Source organism: Tenrec ecaudatus, chromosome 6 (assembly GCF_050624435.1).
Source record: "Tenrec ecaudatus isolate mTenEca1 chromosome 6, mTenEca1.hap1, whole genome shotgun sequence".
Lineage (NCBI taxonomy): Eukaryota > Metazoa > Chordata > Mammalia > Afrosoricida > Tenrecidae > Tenrec > Tenrec ecaudatus.
Window position 1 is genome coordinate 173,932,332 of NC_134535.1, and position 22,167 is coordinate 173,954,498.

The 22,167-nt window shown below is 41.9% G+C and overlaps 2 protein-coding genes and 2 pseudogenes across 3 annotated transcripts in view; 1 reads left to right on the forward strand and 3 right to left on the reverse strand.

Annotated features, from left to right (window-relative positions):
• Positions 1–731: 731 nt before the first annotated feature.
• On the reverse strand, positions 732–1,440 carry LOC142451346 (DNA damage-inducible transcript 3 protein pseudogene; annotated as a pseudogene).
• A 26-nt stretch (positions 1,441–1,466) lies between these two features.
• LOC142451347 (DDIT3 upstream open reading frame protein) lies at positions 1,467–1,596 on the reverse strand. The gene has a single exon (XM_075553198.1). The coding sequence runs from the start codon at positions 1,569–1,571 to the stop codon at positions 1,467–1,469; it is 105 nt and encodes a 34-aa protein (XP_075409313.1). The 5' UTR covers positions 1,572–1,596.
• A 146-nt stretch (positions 1,597–1,742) lies between these two features.
• Positions 1,743–2,351, reverse strand: LOC142450600 (THO complex subunit 7 homolog pseudogene; annotated as a pseudogene).
• A 2,606-nt stretch (positions 2,352–4,957) lies between these two features.
• ACBD5 (acyl-CoA binding domain containing 5) overlaps positions 4,958–22,167 on the forward strand; it is a 59,799-nt gene continuing 42,589 nt past the window's right edge. Inside the window, exons 1-5 of one of the 2 annotated variants that reach the window (XM_075552546.1) lie at positions 4,992–5,029; positions 6,072–6,088; positions 6,258–6,426; positions 13,030–13,150; positions 17,405–17,477. In XM_075552546.1, the coding sequence (XP_075408661.1) occupies positions 6,074–6,088; positions 6,258–6,426; positions 13,030–13,150; positions 17,405–17,477 (378 nt within the window). In that variant the 5' untranslated portion in view covers positions 4,992–5,029; positions 6,072–6,073. Of the gene's footprint in view, positions 5,030–6,071; positions 6,089–6,257; positions 6,427–13,029; positions 13,151–17,404; positions 17,478–22,167 lie in introns of both variants that reach the window. The other variant, XM_075552547.1, reaches the window with a different exon arrangement.

Here is a 22,167-nt window from a genome sequence, read left to right on the forward strand (position 1 = left end):
ACATGCCTGTATTTAGACCTCTATAAATTCCCTTTGTCACCTAGTTCTTTCTTCTATTTCCTTTTACTTTCCTCTTGTCCCACTATCATGCTCAACCTTCATTTGGTAATTTCTCTCAGTTACATTGCTCTTGCTGAATCCCTACCAGGCCTCTCACACCCTCCTGGCCACTAATTTTGGATCACTTGTTGCTCCCCTGCCCCTGGGTTGGTCAGCATCACCTCCTTACCCCTTCCTCCCCTTCTCCCATATCCTCCCAGAATCTATGGTCCCATTGTTTTCTCTTCCAGACTGTTCATCCAGCCTATCTTATCTAGATAGATCCGTAGAGATAATAATATGCACCAAAAAACAGGCACAGCAAGACAGGTGACGAATGAGAACACAGCGATGGCAACAAAAAAGAAAACCAATGACCCATAAAAGAATAAACTAATTAAAAGGAAAAGAGAAAAAATTAAAGAAAGAAAAAGCTGTAAATAAATTAAGGTCTGATTTTTAAACCCTAGGGGTGTCCTCCAGGCAGGTCCGATGGGGTACCACGCTCTGGCCCCAGAGTCTGTCCTTTGAACTCCCTTACTCCCTGCTCTGCTCCCCACCACCACCACCATCTCCCTTCACCCCCTTAACGCCCCCCCCCCTTGCTCTGCCCCATGCCTTCAGTGTTTTGCCTCAGTGTTGCTGGGTCAGTCCAGATCAGTCCCGCCACTGAGTCTCCAGTGGTGCATCACTTTTTTTTTTTTTGAGAGAAGATGTTTCACTTTAATGGATCTGAAGATTAATAAATAAATGTACAATCTGTATTTACAAAGCTGAGACCCCTTCTTTTTGTCTATCCAAACCCTTCCCCAGATTGAGCATGAGGTGTTCGGGTCACGTTGGCACTAGTGAGAAGTGGTCAGTAGCCACTAGGGAAGTGATGGTCCCAGATGGTCATGTTTGTTGTAGGTTAACCATCCGGTCAATCAGAGCTCGGCGAGTCGCCTCTACTTCCCTGGTCAGGCGCTCAATTTCCTGCTTGAGCCATTCATTCTCTTCAGCAAGCTGCGCCACTTTCTTCTTGTTTTCCTGTTCTTTCTCCTTCATGCGTTGCTTCCCAGCCCGAGCTGGGGACTGGCCACTCTGCTTCCGTTTCCTGGGTCTTTTGGGGTCTTCCTCTTCCTCCTCCTGAGCCAGGGAGCTCTGGCTGGACTCTGGAGACTGAGGGCTCTGGGAGGTGCGTGTGACCTCTGTTGGTCCCGGCTCCGCAGTCAGCCAAGCCAGAGAGGCAGGGTCGAGAGGGGTGAAGGTTTTGGATGCTTCCTCCTCGTTTCCAGGGGGTGAGACATAGGTCCCCCCATTTTCATCTGAGGACAGGACCTCCTGAAGGTCCTCATACCAGGCCTCCAGCTCCCAGCTGGGCAGTGTCCCAAAGGGGAAAGGCAACGACTCAGCTTCCATCTCTGCAGCTGGAGCAGGATCTGCTTTCAGGTGTGGTGGTGTATGAAGATACACTTCCTTCTGGAACACTTTCTCCTCAGATTTCGGATCTGATTTTGACTCTGCAGCTGCCACCCGCTCATCTTCAACATGATCTGCTCTAACTCTTAGACTCAAACCTCTAACCTCGGTGCATCACTTTTAAAAGCAAAGTATTTCACTACAGAAATTTCACTAATTTAAACTTTATCTCAAAGAACAGAAATGTTTCTAAACACACTAAGATCACACAGTTAGTTCAATGTTCTTGGGATGGTGCGAGATTAGCTCGTCGATGGCTTGGGCTCTGTATCCTTGCTTGTTTCTTGAACTTCTTCTTCTGAGACTTTTCCTTCATTTTCCAGTGTTTGCTGAAGCTCGTGGATGGTACTAAGAAGAACACAAAACTGTTTCCACATCAATCCCAGCTTATCTTCAACACTTTAATATGTGAAAGATGCTGTAATTCTTTACCCAGAGCCTCTAGCTCCTTTAATGTTTCATGCCTGTTGGGATGACTTTTGCTAAAGCATCATACTCTTGGTGATTTTTTCGTATTCATTTTGCTTGAAGAATTTGCTTTTTGCACTCAGCATTTTTCCCATGGGCCCCAGCGATGCTACATTCTATTCCTTTGTAATTTTTTTTCATAATTTTCCATTTCTCTGAGATTCGTATCATATACCAGCATCGTTTGCCCATTGAAAATTCACATTGCAACAGCGTGCTTAGCTTATGTTGGTATTGGCTATATCCCTCTACCTGGGATCCAGAGTTGCACCTTTCATTAAATTTTTCACGGGCAGATTAATCCTTTGATCATCTCCAGCACCATATCCATCAATGAGGAGACGGCGCTTCTGTGTGACTTCATTGTCAGTCACGGCTCCCATGGCATGTGCAGCCGCAGCAGCAGCCTAGTTTTTGTTTTGTTTTCGTTTCTTAATATGGAGACTTAGGTTATTGATTTAATATTTAAAAATATATATTGTTCTGGTAAAGTACAGCAAAAAATGCCACTTTAACCAGTTGTAAGTATACAAGTCAGTGATACTAATAACATTCAGCACATTGTATGGCATCAGTACAATTTTCAGGTGTTTATCACCTCAAACAAAATTTTGTATCTTTAATGAATAGCTCTCATCTCCCTTTCTCCCTAACCTCTAGTAATCCAGCAATGAACTTTGGTCTCCGTTCATTTGTTTACTCAAAGTATTTCATATAAGCGAAATCACATATTTGTCCTTGTATGTCCAGTTTATTTCTCTCAGCACAATGTTTCCAAGGTTCTTCCATGTCACAGCATGTTTCAGAACCTCGTTTCCACTAGTGGCAAATAATCTTCCAGTGTTTGTGTATATCACATCCTGATTACCTATTTATTTGTTTAAGAACACTTGGTTGCTTCCACCTGTCAACCACTGCGAAAACCTTATCGCTGTTCTTAAAAATTAATTGCAGGGGAATGGGGAGGGAGGGGACAAAATGAGGAACTGATGCCAAGAGCTCAAGTAGAAGGCAAATGTTTTGAGAATGATGATGGCAACAAATGTACAAATGTGCTTGACACAATGGATGGATGTATGGATTGTGATAAGCGTTGTACGAGCCCCAAATAAAATGATTTTTTAAATTACTGTAAAGTATTGTTGAAGTAAAACACATACAAAATAATCATATATAGCTCAATATTTTCACAAAGTGAATACACTCATCTTTACCCCCCTCTAATCTCTAAATGTCTATCATCTCACTTTTCATATGTCGGGGTAGGGGAACACCTGGGACTTCAATAGCATGTCAAAGAGTTTTACAGAATGAAAATGACAGAAAAAACATCATTTGAACGAGAGAGAACGTGGGTCTCTCAAGACAGTTACAGATGTGGCTTTGCCCAACAATGACCCTTTTATCTCCAGTACATTCTCAATCTGTCTAGGTAAGTTCTCTTTTTATATATACATATAACAGTATGAATTACATATCATAGAACTCAATAGTTCAATCGTTCAATTATATGAAGGAGAATTGTGCTATCATTACCATATCAATTTTAGAACACAACCCCCCTCCACACACACACACATGGTTAAATCACCTTTAAAATGAGTTGTGCAAATACAGTCAGTTCTCTAGGTCAGTTCTTTTTGTTGGCTAAAATCAATAAAGGCATCATAAACATGTAGAATATTAGAAATGGGGATCAGCATAGGGCAGGCTGAACTCAAAACAAGTATCTTAAATAGAACAGCAAGAGGAGGGTCAGTATGGCACAGGTAAATGGGCCTGCAGTTCTCTCCTGCTTTTTGTTTCCCATTGGAAGGGACTCAGAGTGATCTGATTAAGAGTCTTGAAAGGTTTTCTTGTTCTGATTTCACAATTCATCAACTTTAAGAAAACAAGACAACAAATGGCTGTTAATTCTTCAAGCCCTCAGGTTCAGGTCCTAAGGCTCACAGAATGCCTGCGGGCATCATGCAAAGCTGTTCTGGTATCAAGAGAAACTCATTTTATTAAATGGCTTTGTTTTTTTATTCTTTAACCTTGACGTTTTATAAGAGTTCTGTTTCTACATATATAAGAAGTGGGCCTCCTAACTAAAAATATCTCTTGACATACATAACTATTGAGATCAAGAATGAATGACTCATGTTAGACACTGAACCAAAAGACACTGAGTCTGTTCCATAAGATAACAGACTCTAGGTAGAATTAAAGGTTCACACACTTGGAAGGCACCTTAAGAAGTTAAAGTCCATCTTTACATAGCGGCAGCAATCACCACATCTCAAACCAGACAGCTATATGAAACATCTAATTTCATTTAGAAACTTTTATTTGAAATAACTTTTATTTCCTTTCTTTACATGCTATTCCTCTTAACTGGAAATTCATATAACCAGCAAATGAAAATTCACAACTATACTGGCAGAAAACCCTGATTCTTCATTACCTAGAAAAGCGTACTGAAAATCTGTTTACACATAGCATATTTAAGAGTTGTCAAAATGAAGTGCTACATTAGAAATAAATACCAAATTAAGTATGTAGGTTGGAACTGATAATTGACCAAGGGGGAAAATGAGGTAAAGAAAACAATATGTAACAACACATAAAATCTTCCTAGTTTGAGAAAATTAGAAAATGTATGCGTGCCTTACTTACACTTTCATATACGTGACCTCAAAGTTAGCATCAGGAGCAAGAAATTAGGAGCCAGCTCTCTGATTCAAGTTCAGCCACACATCAAGACAACCACTTTCAAGAGCACACTAAAATAGATCCTCTTTTGGGAGGGCAAGGAAAGATTGTGCTATTTTGAGCGAGCACTAAGGGGAGGGGAGAGAAGGGGCGGGAAGGCAGGACCAACTAGGGGGCGTGGCTTCTCAGGAAGATCAGCGTCAAGCTCGCGACACCGGACCGGAAGTGGTGGGCGGGACTACGAACCGAGCGAAGTTCCCGGAAGTCACTCGGAGGGGGAAACTACATTTCCCAGAAGCCCAAGGGGGCAGTGCAAGGGGAGGGCGTCGGGGACGTCTCCGGACAGGCCTTTCCCGGCAACATCAAGGTAAATGCCGGCATCGCGACTCCAAGGGGAAGAATAGTTTGTGGACTGCCCCTCTTCCTCTCTCAGGTTTATAGTAGTAACCCTCCCAGTCTACCCAGACAGGACAAAAACTCCTTCCACCGGAGGACGTCAGGAGTCCGGGTCGCAGACCACCACCATCCCCCTGACCCGAGCCACTCCTCGGTATTGGTCCAGGGCCGCTTTGCTGATACTTAGCACGCAAAGGGGAAAGTGTAGGCTGCCCTTTTCTGGGCTGCGTAATGGTTTCTAGTCGCCTCCCAGCCCTTCCCCCTGGCTCCCTGGGGTTCCTCGTAATGGTTCCTTAAGGGGAAGAAACGCTTTTTCTCCCCGGGCCCAGTCTGGTTGCAGACTTCTCTGTGCTGGCGGCTGGGACATTTTTTGGACTCAGGGCTGCTCAAGCCGCGGAAGCTATGTGGGGCAAGTTCCTTTCATCTATCCTTTCCGGAATGCTTTCACGCCACGTTCAGCGGGTCATGGAACGTGAGGTGCCGGAACTTAAAGGTTCCCACCAAGCCTGCCAGGTCCGGAACAAATACCAATTGCTGAGTCCGTCCCGCTTGTGAAACCGCAGAACCTCGGAGAAGGGGCAGCAGTTGATTGTTTGGCTCCGAGCATAAACGCAATCCCACTTCCCTGGGGCACCCGGCCAGCCCCGTCCCGCTGGCTGGAAAATGTCGGCTCGGCTTTGGCTACCATTACGTTGTTCCCCAGCTAAGCAGCTAGGCCCTCCCGCGTTCAGAAATACGGACAGCGCCCCTTGGGCAGTCCACGTGTGCCGTCTCCCCCTTCCCCAAAGACCCCGACGCGCCCGAGCGGCGGCCCGCAGGGGGCGGGTGGGGTTTGCGGGCGCGCTGCGGCGTCGGAAGCTCCGCGGCCCTCCGTGACTCCGGGGCGGGGCTGTGGGTGGGCGCGGACGACGGGACCCCGCCGGGATGGGGGGGCGACAGCTCCGCCTGGGTCCTCTTGGAGGGGGAGCGGCGCCTCGACCACCAGTGGCCGAACTCCCTCTGCCTCCTGCTAGAGATGCTCTTCCTCTCGGTGAGTTGTTTTTCTGTCTCGGTCTTGGGCACGCCCCGGGGAGGAGGAAAGAGTCGGACAACGCCGGGCTGTGGGCCCTCGATAGGACAGGGCCAAGGGGACTGACCAGCTGCTCTCTCTGGCCACCCCACTGGGGCGTGTTGATCCCTGTCTGCGCTGTGTGTTCCAGTTTCATGCAGGCTCCTGGGAAAGCTGGTGCTGCTGCTGCTGCCTGATTCCACCCGACAGTCCTTGGAACCGGGGCTGGCGCTGGAGTCTGGAGATGGCGGACACTCGGTCCATCCATGAAACCAGGTTCGAGGCTGCGGTGAAGGTGATCCAAAGTTTGCCGCAAAATGGTAAGTGCACTCTGCCCCCTATGCAAGAAAGGAGGCCCCCCTTCCCACATCTCAAGCCGGTTAACCTCCTTTCTGCTTTTAATCTTGTTTATTTAACCTACTTCTCCCCCTCACACACACCCCCACGCCACCCCCCTGAGTTTAAAAGGATTGAAGGGGAGATACCGAATATTTCAAGCCACAGACATAGATTTTAAGTAGTTTATGTTGTTGAAAACAAAAGTACGGCAATCAACTATTAGAAACGGACTGCGGATTTGAGTACCGTAAAATAAAAAAAATCAAGGACTTCTGGAATGGGATGCCTCATGCCGCATACCTTTTAACTTGACAGTTGGAGACTTTTGAAAACTTTTTGATGAGAGGGAGAAAAGTCATTTTGGAAACTTTTGATGGGAAGGAGAACTATAGTCATTTGTTAAATTATTTCCTTTTAATAAATACATACATATTTACTGTTTTTCTTTTCTTTCGTTGCTATTCTCCCATTTACTAGTGTTTTCTTTTTGTACTCACATTGGACTTTATTTGCAACTTTGAAGAGAAGCTACTTGCCTTCTTTTTTCCAGGTGTCATTTCTCTGGCTTCGTTCAAGATTCTTCTCCTTAGCTGTACTTTTGAGCAATGTGAATACTGCTGGGTATGATTTTCTTCCCACTTCCTTCCATTTGGGCTTTGAATTTGTCGTTTTGTATTGTTGACCAGTGTTGAGAAGTTTTCAATCATTATTCAGACCTTTCCCCCATGCTCTATGGTAGCGGAGGGTCTTAGAGGAACTATTATTTACCACTTCCAGTCTTTGTGCTTTATTGGAATTACCTTTCATGATATTGATGTCTATTTTTAAAAAGGCTTTTAAGCCCTGCTAGGATGGCAGAACTGCCAAACCAATAGGATACATTGATACATTGCTTTATTTGTTAATATCATGTTACTCGTCTGTTCATCATCATTTATTTAAATGACAAAGTATTCAGAACAACTCTGTGTAAATATCCATGAAGTGCAGGTCAGAAGGTTTGAGGAAAGAACATGGCAATGTATTAGGACACCCTCCTCCCCCATTTGTTTGAAATGAACTTGGATCAATTTGTATCAACTAAAAAAATCCAAGTCCTTTTCAATTTTACTTTCCTTTTTATAGCCACTCAGATCAGGTTTAGATCAGAGGGGTACGGTTACAAGTGTTTTTAAGACTCTGAGCCTTCACACTCTTTTTTATTTTGGTTACACTTATGTGGCCCGTCTCACCATGATCTTATAACTCCCACCAACAGATTGGGTGAGACTCTACAAATAAGGTGTTTATGGCCCACCAAAGGACTCGGACAGCTTGCTAATAGAACAAATAAGGTGCATGGCACCCTTGTGAGGGTGGAATCATGCAAACTATATGGAACTCTAATGGGGGATTATTCCATTTTGCTATCCGGTTAGCCTTAAAATGAACTGTCTCAGAGGGAGACAGAGAGAACTCATTACCACCAACCAAGAAAAACAGTATGTGCCCACTGAACCCATGGCCAGGTGCTGAGAACCCCCTACACGCAGGAGAGAAAGAGATGCGATGACCTGTCGCGCCAGAGACAGTGGGGACATAGCCGCAGAACAGTGGTGGCAGCAAAACCACAGACCAGAGCTAGACTTGCTTGTAGGTTTGCTGATTGCGCACACGACTTTGATTGGTTGATAACGCTTTGCAATGGCTACAAGACCTCAGAAAATACTCACATTTATGGGGTTTATGAGAAAAGTAACATTTTCAGGCACTACTGGAGCGCTAAAAGCTGAACATCCTCAGGCTGAGGCTTACTGGCAGAGAGAGGTGCGTCCAGGCACCTATCAGTAAAACTACTATGCTTTGTAACACTCTACCAAGCAGAGCAGGAGACTGTCCAGGCCAAGAGGCACAAGGGGTAGAAGGGTCAAGGGTAGAAAGGCTAAGGGCCAAGAAAAAGCCTTCCTAAGAGCATGACCAAGAAGCTGCCCAGGCCAAAGAACTGTATCCCAGGTCGTTTCTGAGTTGTAAGCTGTCACTTCCTTAATAGATATGAGTGTGGTCTGTGAGTTCGCTGTGGCCATTGCAACAAGTTATCAAAGTTAGAAAAGCACAGTGTTGGGGAGGGACAGCGATGTGACTTGTGCCTGAGGTTGGAAGTTGGAAGGGTGAGGTATGGCTGACCTCCTGAAATGGGCTGTTGATGCTGAAAACGATTCTCTCTGCTGCCTGTGAACTCCTGACATTGAGGTTAGCAGTCGTCTACTGTTTATGTGACAGCACCACCAGGGCTTCTTAGACTAGAGATAGTAAGGCCATTTTAAGTCATTCATTGCAGAAAATTGGAGAGCATTCATTATGCTGTTATTGATCCTAAATTGATATTTTTTATTAAATTATTTTACTGGGGGGTCATATAACTATTATCACAATGTATACATACATCCATTGTGTCAAGTACCTTTGTACATTTGTTGCCCTCATCATTCTCAAAAAATTTGCCTTCTACTTCAGCCCTTGGTATCAGCTCCTTATTCACCCCCTCTTCCCACTCCCCCCCCAATTGATCTTAATCAAAGCAGAAACACTGTTAAAAATGAATAATTAAGTATTTTCAAAGTAACACTTTTTAAATTATTTTGCCCTTCCCTGAGCTGTTTTGATATGGATGCTATCTTCTTTTTTATTTTTTACTCCTTAATCCTTATTTAAGACATAGAGTAATTCTGAATCATACAGAATCCTTGTTTGCCCTTGGTGCTAGAAATAAGAATTCTAGGTAGTATTTCACATACAGGTAGATACCAAATGCCTTATATGAGGACAGAGATTTTACCTTAGCTAGTGCCCGACACGTCATCAATTTAATAAATGTTCTCAATTTTGTTGTATTCTAATAAACTTAAACAAGTAAAACTTTATATTTTATTTGGTTAATTTACTGAAAATATGATGAGTTAAGGCTTTTTAACATTTTGCTTTCACATGTGTTATTCATATAGTAACCATTATTAATTGTAGTTTTCCAGTTACCTGCTCTGTTATGTAATTGATTATAGCAGTGAAACAATGTGTAGAGATTCCTAAGTATATCTATATTATGTAAACTACTATAGTTGTGATTTTTTAAATTAATTATGCACACTTGGCCAGATATGAAACACCAGCTCACCTGTGTTGTAATTTCTAAAGCATTTTATAAACTACTAGCCTTTTTTACTGTATTTGTAAACTCAATATTTTATTTTATTTGTAAATACTTCAAATGTAGTTATAAAGTTTAGAAGTCACTTCTTTTGATTGTTGTTGACAATGTACATACAAAACATACCAATCCAATAATTTCTTGTGCATACAACTTATTGACAGTGGTTACATTCCTCAGGTAATCCAGCCCTCTCACCCTCCTTTCCTGAATTACTCCTCCACAGTTAACATGAGCCCCCAAAGTTTCCTCTCCAACCTTTGAGGTTGCTGTTGTCAATTTGGTGCCTCGTAGATAGATCTTTTAAATAGCATAATGCTCAAGGCAGACAATGCTGAGTAAGTTAAATTCTTGTTTGGCTTATAGAAGACTCCAAGGGATAATTTTGGTTGAAGGTTAAAAGGTTGGCTCGAGGCAGTAGTTCCAGGGGCTATGGCCCCAGGAGTCTAGAGTCCATGAGAAATTGACATCCCCTTCCACGTGTTGTCTTCCCCCCTTGTTGAAAATTGCACTATTGAATTATTGATCACCGCATTCCATTATGGTCACACTCCTAGCTTTATCAGTTTATTGTGCAGTGTTTAAAGTTTTTAACATAGATTTTTATACTTTTTATTTTTCTAATTTTATTATAAAAGTGCATGCTGTGGAAGCAGTTTTAGAATTGGATCGTAAGCAGAGACCAGAAGAATGTTGGGTCTCTTCTAGTAAAAGTCTAGGTTTCCTTGGAGGAGATGAGCAGACAGCTTGTGTTCCAGATTTCACAGGTGAAGAAGAGTTCTGTTCCAGGATAGAATTTGGATTTGGAGTTGATTTAAGACTTTTAGGATTATATGATGAGATCAAATGCTTTATATATGACAAAAACATGGATTTTGAAAGGCCAGAGGGTGGAAAGTCATAGAGTGAATGTGTCCCTTCAAAATCAATTTGACTAGACCATGATTCTCAGGAGTGCGGCAGTTAAGAAAGGATCAAGTGTGGTAGTTATGTAATGATGTTATCGTTCCCATGATGTGACCTGATGTTGTTAGCTAGCCAAGAGGATTAACTCAGGTCACAGCCCTGACCTGAGCTAAGAAGATTTACCCTGGAACGGGGCCAGCATCACCTTTTATCTTTCAAGAGGTAAAGGAGAGAAAAGGTCGCCAGGAGCAGACCACATCATTTGGACCCAGGGTCCTTCCCTGAGAGGCTCCTAGACACAGGAGAAGATTGTTCACAGACAAATGGAGCTCTCTAAGGAACGCAGGCTCATCGATGTTCCAGAGAAATAAAGGCCTTTCCCCAGAGCCAACAAAGAGAAAAGCTTTCCTCAAGAGCTGACACCCGGAATTCAAACTGCTTGCCTCCTAAACTGCAAGAGAACAAATTTCTGTTTGTTAAAGCCGTCCGGTTACAGAATTTCTGTTAGAGAAATGCTACTTCAGACGATGCTGTGTTTTTAAAAATTAAATTCAAATAAGCAGAAATAAAAGAATGCGTGTACCCGCTATCACAGCATAGGAAGCCCTGGTGGGGTGGGTGTTAGGTCCGCAGTCTGCATGGACTCAGTTCCAAATACCAGCAGCACCGTGGGAGAAAGACAAGCTTTCTGCTCCCATGCACACTTGCAGTCTCGGACACCACAGGGGTTGCTAGAAGTCAACATTGACTCGATGGCAATGAGTTTAATTGGAGTATAGAGATATATTTTCTTAATAATTTGGTATAACCTCCTAGTCTACTTTTTATGTATATGAATGCATATCAGGGAGTCCCCTTCCCCCAAAATGAGAATTTTTTTCAAAGCTGTGTATTTAAATTTCATTTTACAAAACAACCTTTCACCTTCAAAGTACTCTCCAATACACTTAATACATTTGTCAAATCTGTGATTCCATTCTTGGAACTTATTGGAATTTATTGGGGGCTTTTATACCTCATGACAATCCATACAATTGTATCTTCCATGTGTGTACATATGTTGCCATCATTTTTTAATTACTTAAGTTCTATTCAGTCCTTCGTATCAGCTCCTCTTTTTTCCTTTCCCTTCCCCCTTATAACCCACTTAGTAAATTATAAATTATTATTGTTTTCATATCTTACACGGCCCACTGTCTCCCTTCCCTCTTAGTTTCTGTTGTTGGTCCCTTTGTGGGGTATGTGTGGTCTGTGTCCATCATTGCAATCGGTTCCCCTTCCTCCTCTCCTCTCCTACCTTTCTCCACCCGCCTGGTATCACAACTCCCATTCCTGGATTCCTGTGTCCTAAGCTCTATCTCTTGTCTGTACCTGTGCACATGCTCCATCTAGCCCGCAGTGAGAGGCAGCACTGGGGTCATGATAGTGGGGGGTGAGGAAGCCTCAAGGAACCAGAGGAATATTGTGTTTCATTGGTGATATACTTTACCCTTGTTGACTCATCCCTTCCTTGTGACCCTTTTGTGAGAGGATGTCACATTGTCTACAAATGGGTTTGGGGGGGTCTCTGCTATAACACCCCCCACCTTTCTCAACAATATGGTTTTCTGTTTGTTTTGGGTCTTCTGATGCATGTCCTGATCCCATCGACACCTCATGATCACACAGGCTGGTGTGCTTCTTCTGTGTGGGCCTCTTGTTTCTCTGCTAGATGGCTGCTTGTTTCACTTCAAGCCTTTAAGACCCCAGACACTATCTCTTTTGATAGCCGGGCATAATTAGTTTTCTTCACCACAATTGCTTATGCACCTGTTTTGTCTTCAGTGATTGTGCCAGGCAGGTGAGCATCACAGAATGCCAGGTTGCATTGAGGGAGGGCCTGAGCAGAGGCCTGAGGGAAAGCTTTAAAATAAGATTGCTAACTATGTTTCACAATACAGCTGCTTGGCATTTACTTTGGTCACAGCTACAAACTGTTAGTTCATTTTGTTGCTTTTAGGAATTTACACAGCCAAACGGATCAATTTGTTTGCTTCTACATATATAATTCCTGGGCTGCTTCTTACATTCTCTGAGTTTGTAACCATTCTCACCCTCCCTTTCCGAGTGTTTCCTCCCCAATTAACATAGCTTCACTGATCCCTCAGGTTCATCTCGTAATCTTTCCTTTACTCATCACCTTGACCCCGCATCGATAATTCTTAAAAGGGCAGAATGCCCAAGGCAAACCTTTTTTTTCCTTCTTTCACTTATTAACCCTTATTTGTTCTTTAATTAATTGAACTGTGGTAGGCATTGCTTTTAAAGTTTAAAATAACTCAGCATGTTTTAAACAAATGAGCAAATCAGCATAACTTTTTAAAATGCAGAAGTAAACTATAATCCAAACTATCTATGGAATGTAAAGTCTCTATTATATCACTAAGCCAATATATAAAGTTAAGCTTATCAAATATTCTTCAGTTAATCTATATTTAATGTATGTTTCCAATAGGCTCATTCCAGCCAACAAATGAAATGATGCTCAAGTTTTATAGCTTCTATAAGCAAGCTACTGAAGGACCCTGTAAATTGTCAAGGCCTGGATTCTGGGATCCTATTGGAAGATACAAATGGTAATTTTGTAGAGCAAGCAATTAATGAATCTTTATTTTAATAGCATTATTATTACATGGCTATTATTTATATGGTTGTATATTATTCTGTACAAAGTTTTCTATGTCCTGGATACAGTTCTTAGCCTTAATGTGCTCTGAACATACTTTTACACAGATAGGAAAATCTTGACGAACAGAAGAAAACAATGAAAGCAAAGATAAAAGACATGTTTATTTCACCTTTCCCCTTGGAGATATTTTTTCTTTCTATCTTTTTTATGCCAAGATCAACACCAAATTAAGTTAAACAAACCCAGTACCTCTTCATCTGCCAGGAAAATAATGATTTTGCCTTGTTTTGAGCATTTTAAGTATTAAGTCACTAGCAACATGTCTGAATCAGTGGCATCACTAGGGAACTGCACTGGGTGACACTGTCAGAGGGTGACATCCACATAACTCTACAAAATTTCTGTACAGTGTTTGGCCAGGAATGTATTATTTTTAATAGAAATAATTAGTTACAGTAACAAACACATTTTGGTAAACCCAGTCTACCTATATCAGTATGCCTACAAGGTTACAATTCTATGCTAATTTACTTTTAGAACCTTATGTCATTATTACCTAATTACATAGGTACTTAGAATCATGTCATTTCATCAGCATGTGCTAGAAGAACCCCTTGGGTTTTTTTTTTTGTTCCCACCATATTTTTAGTGTTCCTGATTTTGTCAGATTTTCTGGTGTTTCAGTTACATTACTTTGGTATTTATCAACCTATATTAATAATTTTTTGAGAATGAATTAATAAAGGAAAAGGGAAAAATTCAAAAGGGCTTTTGCTCAGTTACTAACAATAGAGCTCAGTATAGAAATATTTTACAAAATAATTTTGTTGTTAGAATTCATATAATCTAAGATATCTTTCAGTAATTTGCTATTATATTTATTATTATTGCATGATTAACTCATGAGTAACATTTGTAAGGAGTCTGAGAGGAGGTCCATGGGGGCAGTGAGAACCATGAGCTGCCACGCTGGTTGATACAAGTCCTGGTGACATCCCTGGACTGAGATACTGCCATACTAACTTTTCTTGTTTTTTCACTTTTAACCCCAAATTTACTCATATCATACTGTATTTGAATAGAAAAACAAATTTTATTTTTAGTATACCTAAAAGAATCAACGCATGTGGACACCTGTCACTGAACCAGTTCTATCTCCTGGTGATTCCGTAGGACTGAGTTAGAACGTCCTCAGGGGGTTTCTAGCCTCCACTGCTGAGGGGAACATGTCAGCAGGCCCTTTCTCTCTGCTGAGCTACTGGGAGCATCAAACTATCAACTTGTTGGCTAACAGTTGAGCACTTGACCATTGTTCCTCAAGGGCTCTTTTCCTTTCCACTTGATTCACATATGATAGCCCTAAGTACTACTGAAGACTTTACTGCAATGTAAGAAAAGCAAAAATCCTCACAACTGAACCAACTAGTAACATCACGATAAAGGGAGAAAAGACTAAGGCTGGCCTTTTACATGTATCCACAACCAGCGCACGAGGAAACAGCAGTCAAGACATCAAAGGACAATGGATCGCATGGGCAAGTCTGCTGCAAAAGACTTCCTTAAAGTGCTAAAGAGCAGAGATGCCACTCTGAGGACTAATTGTACCTGACCCAAGCCACGGCATTTTCAGTCTCCTTCGAGACACGTGAAAGTTGCGACACGAGTAAGGAAGATTAGTGAAGCTGGATGTATTTGCATAGTGATGGTGATACTGAATATACCAGGGACAGCTAGAGAAAGGAAGAAACCTTTCTTGGAGCAAGTCTAGCCAAAATGCCCCTTAAGAAGTGAGGACTTCAAGACTTTGTGTTGCATATTTTGGAAATGCTGGGGGAGGGACCAGTCCCTGGAGAAGGATATCATGCTTGGTGAAGTGAAAACTCAGATTGGGGGCTCATACCGGCCAGAGAAAACAAGGAAGAACCTCAGTGAACTACATGACACAGTGGCTACAATAGGCTCAAACATAGCAATGGTTGTGAGGCTGGGACAAAACCAGGAAGTGTTTCATTTGGTTCTGCATAGGGTGGTTATGAGTTGGAACTGACTCCGTGATGTCTAATAACACCGCAGCCCTTATGGAAATTTGACCGAAGTGTAGATTTATATTGTACTGTATGAAAAGAATATGTTAATTGATGAAACTGGTCCATTCTGCTGTTAAATTTCTTCACCCTTGGAGTAGAATTGCCATCACATGTATGAAAATTTCTTAGTACTACTGTCTGAGGGCTTTGTGACTAGACATAAAGTAATAAGTAAAAGAGTCCTGGTGGCATAGTGGTTATGCATTGGGCTATGATCTGCAAGGTTGGCAGTTTGAAACCACCAGATGCTACGTGGGAGAAAGACCGGCCTTTCTAGACCCGTAAAGAGTTACCATCTCAGAACTCACAGAGGCAGTTCTGTCTTGACCCCTACAGGGTCACTGTGAGTCAGCATCGCCTAGATGGCAGTGGGAAGAATAGGTTAAGTGAAATAACAATGTTATTTAATGTCGGTTAAGAAAACAAAAAATACTTCCTTTTTCCTTTGAAATTGACCTTGGGTGGAGTTAAGCTGCTTCTGAGAAAATCATATAAAGTAAAAGATTCTTGTGTCAGGCAAAACTTTCCGAGAACTCATGACATTTTTTGGAGTCCCTGAGTGGTGCAAACCGTTCATGTACTTTGCTGCTAACCTGAAAGCTGATGGTTCTTGGCACAAAGCCTCGTGGTCTCCGTTTGCAAAACCAGCCTCAGAAACCCCCTGAAGCACAGTTCTACTCTGACACACATGGGATTGCCAGGAGCTGGCATTGCATTCTTAAATTGGCCTTATCTAGAGGTTCGGAATGTTCTTCTCTCTCACTTTTTCATTTTTTTAAAAATCATTTTATTAGGGGCTCATACAACTCTTCTCGCAATCTGTATATACATCAATTGTGTAAAGCACATCTGTACATTCTTTGCCCTCATCATTTCCTTTTTTAAATTTTTTTAGACATTTTATTAGGGGCTCATACAACTCTTATCACAATCCATACATATACATACATCAATTGTATAAAGCACATCCGTACATTCTTTGCCCTAATCATTTTCAAAGCATTGGCTCTCTACTTAAGCCCTTTGCATCAGGTCCTCTTTTTTCCCCCCTCCCTCTCCGCTCCCCCCTCCCTCATGTGCCCTTGGTAATTTATACATTGTTATTTTGTCATATCTTGCCCTATCCGGAGTCTCCCTTCCCCCCCTTCTCTGCCGTCCATCTCCCAGGGAGGAGGTCACATGTGGATCCTTGTAATCAGTTCCCCCTTTCCAACCCACTCACCCTCCACTCTCCCAGCATCGCCCCTCACACCCTTGGTCCTGAAGGTATCATCCACCCTGGATTCCCTGTGCCTCCAGCCACCATATGTACCAGTGTGCAACCTAACATTTTCTTTTTTTTTAAGATGTAAGACACTTTGGTTTTTATTTTGAATGTGTAAGCCCACACCCCCTGCCATCAAGTTGATTCCTATTCATAGTAACCTTATAGGAAGGGCGGAGTCGAACTCTTGCTTTGGATTTCTAAGGGCTGCAGATCTTTAGGGAACCACAAGCCTCATCTTTCTCCCTTGGAGCAGCTAGGGGGTACCAACGGCTGACCTGTGGTTATCAGCCCGATGCATAGCCAACTGTGCCCCCTGGGCTTCTTGAGTGTTTAAGTTACATAAATTAATGAGAACTTTTACCCAAAACATCTGTTCACTTAAAACATGGCTGTGGTAGTTCATAATAACCTAGAGTTGCTTAATATGTAGATAGTATATCTTATTTGTTTTCTATAATATTTAGTTTGCTCACTGATACTTTTCTGGAAATTGAGCATTTAAAGAAATCCTCTGAAAACATGAAGTAGTCCTGGTGGCGCCGTGGTGGAAAGCTCACCTGCTAACTGAAAAGTTGTTGTTTTGAGCGGCTGGCTAGCTTCTCTCCATGAGAGAGGTGTGGCAGGGCACTTGCATAAAGATGACAGCCATAGAAAATCTCTGCGCAGGTCTGCTGTGCCCGATTGGGTCTCTGGGGATTGGAGTTGGCGAGAGGGCAATGTGTTTGAAAAAGTAGCATAGCTTTCAGTGGAGCCCCTTTTAAATTAGAATGGCCAAGTATCGAATGCATGATGAACAATTGGAAATCACGTGTCACTTTTAACATTATTTGGATGTTTTTGTTTCTAGGGATGCTTGGAGTTCTTTGGGTGATATGCCCAAAGAGGAAGCCATGATTGCTTATGTTGAAGAAATGAAAAAGGTAGGGAAAATAACTTCACAGTAGAAAGTAAGAACTTTCTGAGAAGTGCTAATGTTATCAGGCAAATTAGCTGTTTTATGTTACAAGGGAGATTGTAATGTTATCATCTTCAATCTGGATTATTCAATTTTTTAGGGCTTTACCTGAATAATGAAGTGCATTTTAAAAAAATATATCTCGTCTATCCATGTCTCAAGGATCCATAGTGGTAGAGTGGGTTGGTTACTCACGGGCTGCTAACTGCAAGGTCAGCAGTTCAAACCCACCCGCCGCTCTAAGGGAGAGAGATCTGCACCCCTAAAGATTTACAACCTCAGAAGCCCACAGGATCCTCATTATCCTATCCTGTAGGAATGCTAGGACAGCGAGTACAGTTTGTGATAGCAAGTATCTGTAATTCTCACCGAATGATTGCGTGAGAAACACTAACAGAAGGGTTGGTCCGTTTTAGTCGCCGTTCTCCTGTGTATAAGAGAGCCATCCCAGAAGCAGGAACAGAGAGAATTCCCTAGGCCATCAAAGAAAAAGAGACATCAGTGAAGCATTTTTAAATACCTGTCTGAAGTGGCAGAGGCAACAAGGCCCTGCCACACTGAGCACAGAGGCGAGGCGAGGAGACCCTGAGACACAGCAAAGGGACCGCCCGAGACTCTGAGACTGTAAGGAGGAAGCCAGGGCCAAGGGACCACGTGGCTGAGAGGCTGAGTACCAGAGAGACACTTGCTAACGGGCCGAGGAGAGGTGTTGGTTTGGATCAGTGAGAGTACCCTAATATTTCCGATCCCGTCTTTGGGTAACCTGTCTGCCTCCCTAGTAAGCCTCCATAGTCTGAGTGTTGTCTGTGAGTTTGGGTGGCTGCTGCAACAAATGATCACGAAAGGGAGACGGTCTTGGCAGGAATGGCTGATGTTAGAGCAGGTGAAGAAAGAGGGAGGTAGGCCGCCTGCCTGAGCTTGGGCCCTTGTGGCTTTGGCTTGGGCTCCTATGGGATGGCCTCGCCTCTCCTGTATAGCCAGAGGAGGTCAGGCATGGCCGCCATGACATTTTTACAATATAGTCATTATAATTCCTCTGGGGGGATTTTTTTCACGATTTAGCACATTCTGGTGATAGGAGTTTTTCATTCTTCTTTTTTCATTGTTCCTATCTTCCTCTGTTATTGACTTGCAGAGGAAGTGTACAAATGAATATCATTTCAAATACTGATAGCCCTTCCTGAGAATTCTGGAAGCATCTCACTGTTTTTCAGGTGTTTCTGCTTGGGAACTCTTGATTTCAGAGCAATAGTTAACAAGACTGCTCAAGTCTTCTCAGACAAGATTTGGCTTGGTAGCATTTTTCTGTGGATGGGTAGATGCTTCAGAAAGAGGATATGTTTTCAGGTTTATTGCCAACTACAAAAGAAGGGCATCTCTCTTTAGAAAGGTCTTTTAAGCCTATCTGAGGTATTTTCTTGAAATGACTTTTAAATATCCGAGTATATCACAGCATTTGCAAATCAACACTTTTTAGATGTATAGTGTAGTGAATGCAGTTACATTAATCATATTGTGCATTGCCAGCTGTAATCATTACTACAATTCCCATTGCCACAGTGAGGACCCTTCATTGAACAAAAAGCCCCCCTTTCCCCTTTCCTTCTACCCTTGGTAGTGACAGACAGATTGTGGCCTCTGTACATTTGCCAGTTCTTGCTCTTTTTTCCTAGAAGTGAGATCTTACCACATCTGCCCTTTGGTGACTTATGTATTTCATGGAACACAACGTATTAGGACTTTGTTTATCTTTTTTTTAAAATCATTTTTGGGGGGCTCTTCCAGCTCTTATAACATTCCATACATCAATTTTATCAAGTATATTTGTACATAGGGTCATTTATTTGGGTTTCATTTCCTTTTTTGACTGAGTTCACTATGCATATGAACAAGATTTTGTTGATCTTTTCATCTGGTGATGAACCAAAAATGGTTTCCATCTTGTAGCTTTTGTAAATAATGCTGGAGTGATATTGGGGGTGGTGTGGTGTGTGTGTGTGTGTCTGAATTGCCTGCTATTAGGTTATTTGGGAACTCAGAAGTAGAATTGCTGAGTCATATCATAGTTATGTGGTTTTGATTTGCATCCATCTTAATGACTAGTGACCTTGGCCATTTACATATCCTCCTTGATAAATTGTCAGTTCAAGTCACTGGGCTGCTTTTTGATTGGGTGGTTTATCTTTTGGTTGTTGTAGAAGTTTCATGTATATCCTAGATACGAGAATCTTTGTAGACAGATAGTACCTGATGATTTTCCTAATCTGGAAGCTGTATTTTCTCTTTTTCAATGAAGTTCTTTGACGAATAAAATCATTTAATTTTTAGGAGGCCCCATTTATTTCTTTCGTCTTTTGTTGCTGACTCGTTATGCCTTCTGATAATCTGTCGTTAAATACTAAGCCCTGCAGCCCTGCTGCTGCGTCTTGATGTTTTCTTCTAAGAACTTGGTTACGTTAGTTTTCATGGTAAGTTCCTTGATGCATTTTGAATTGGTTTTTGTGTATGGTTGGAAGCATCCTGAATCCTCTTGGCCCTGCTTCTGTGATCTCTTTCTCCGTCTGAAGACCCGTCTGGGCCTGTTGCCACTGCCTGTGTTGTCGAGTCTCTGGGACCTCTACCTGTCTTCATTGTTCTAGGCTTGACCTGTGGTAGAGCTTCTCAGAGGATTCTTGACTCCTCTCACTTCTTCTCTCCACTTTCTTCTTTTTTTATCCCACCCCTCACTTTATCCTTCTGTCTTGCTGTTTCTTGCCGAGTCTCTTCTTACTTCTTCCTGTCTGAAAAATGTCTGTGGTGTTCGCAGCAAGTATTGTTAAATCCTTGTCACTTTCAAGGTATGGGCTCTCCTACAAGAGCAGCCCCAAACTGACCGAGCCTGTTAGTGCATAGCCACTTCATTTTCTTGGGTATAGTGACCCATTCTTACAAAGTGCTTACGTAACACAGGTGGCCAAGCAGGAAGTCAGCATGTGTATAGCTTGTCCCCAAAAGCCACCCAAACTGGGTGAAAGTCATAAACCCTCTGCAACAGAAAACTAGGGTAAAGGTAACCCCTCAGGGCTTAAGCAGAAAATCTTTCATAATAGTTTTCAAACAAACCCCGGTGGAAGACCACAGTGAAGGAACTCATTCACCACACTCCTCCCCTTGTCAAAGATAAGTTGACCACAGATGTGTGGGCTTCCTTCTAGAATCAGTTCTGTTCCATTGGTCTTTGTGCCTATTACTACCAGGCTAATTCAATTACTGTAACTGTGTAATATGTTTTGAAATAAAAAAAAGTTGAAGCCCGCCTACTTTGCTCTTCTCCAAAGCTTTGCCTACTCAAAGTTGCCTTTCCACATAAAAAATGAGAATTGTTCTGTAAAGAAGGTATTGGAATATTGATTAGGCTGTGTTTACTCTATAGATCACTTTAGGTAGGTGTCTTCCTTAGCTAGTTAGTGCTTCTGTAATTAAAGTCCACCAGTGGGTGGCGGATGGCTTTCACAGAGATCTAGGAAACCAGAAGTCTCCTTTCCCTGGTAGCTCTGGGAAAAGGCCTTGTCTCTTTAGCTTATGTTTTCTTGGAGATGCTCAGGTAACTGGGCATCTGTCGTCTATAACTCTGCTTGCTTGCTTGCTTAATCGCCTTTCTGTCCTAAGAGATTGCCTCAAAATACATCCTACATTGATCTTGCCTCATTCATGTAATGAGGATAGCCCATTTCAAAATGGGATTGCAACCACAGGCTTGCAGAGATTAGGATTTACAGCAACTATTTGGAACCCAGAGTGGTGGACACTTCAATTCGTGACAGAAGTATTGACATCGTAACTACATTGAATTTCCCGATACACGAACATTTATTTATTTATTTATTTCAGTCATCTTTAATTTCAGCAATGCTTTGTAATTTTTATTGCATAAGTCTTTCACTTTCCTGGTTTAGCTCAGTCCTAGGTATTATCATCTTTTAGGTACTACTATAAATGGAATTGCTCTTTAAATTTCTTTTTCAGATTTCTCATTGCTGATATAGAAATAACAGTTGATTTTTGTGTATTAATCTTTTGCCCTACAAGTTTGCTAAATTATCGGAGAGCACATTTTTGGAGTTGATTTTAGTAGCATAAAGATCCATTTGTATGTTAAGGGTGGATCAGAAGTTGTGAAACGTAGGCCTTTCTGACCTTAAATACATTAATTGCCTCAAAATAGTTTTGCCAGATGACATGACAGTATTAATCTCTGTTATAGATTCCCTTTTGTTTCTGGTTGTTTAAATTTTCTTCTACAGAGCTTTAAATTATGCCTACTGTACGATTTTTACAATTTTTTTTTAGTAGACCTTTGGTAGTAGATGGCAGAGTTTACAGTTTTAGCTTTTTAACTATATCAACTACAGAACTACAAAGATGCCTGTCAGAAAATGTTTTGAAATGATGATGGCAACATATGTACAGGTGTGCTCGATACAATTGATTTATTGATTGTTATAAGATCTGTAAGATCCCCCAATAAAATTAATGATAATATTTTAAAAAGAAGCCTTTCAAAAACAAAAATAATCTAAACCATTTTTGTTTGATAACTATTTCTGTACCTAAAATATATTACTATTTTCAAGACACTTTTAAGTTGTAGGGTTGAATAGACAACTGAAGTGAAT

Coding starts and splice junctions, on each gene's coding strand:
- LOC142451347 (XM_075553198.1), bottom strand. CDS start 1,571: ATGTTGAAGATGAGCGGGTGGCAGCTGCAGAGTCAAAATCAGATCCGA.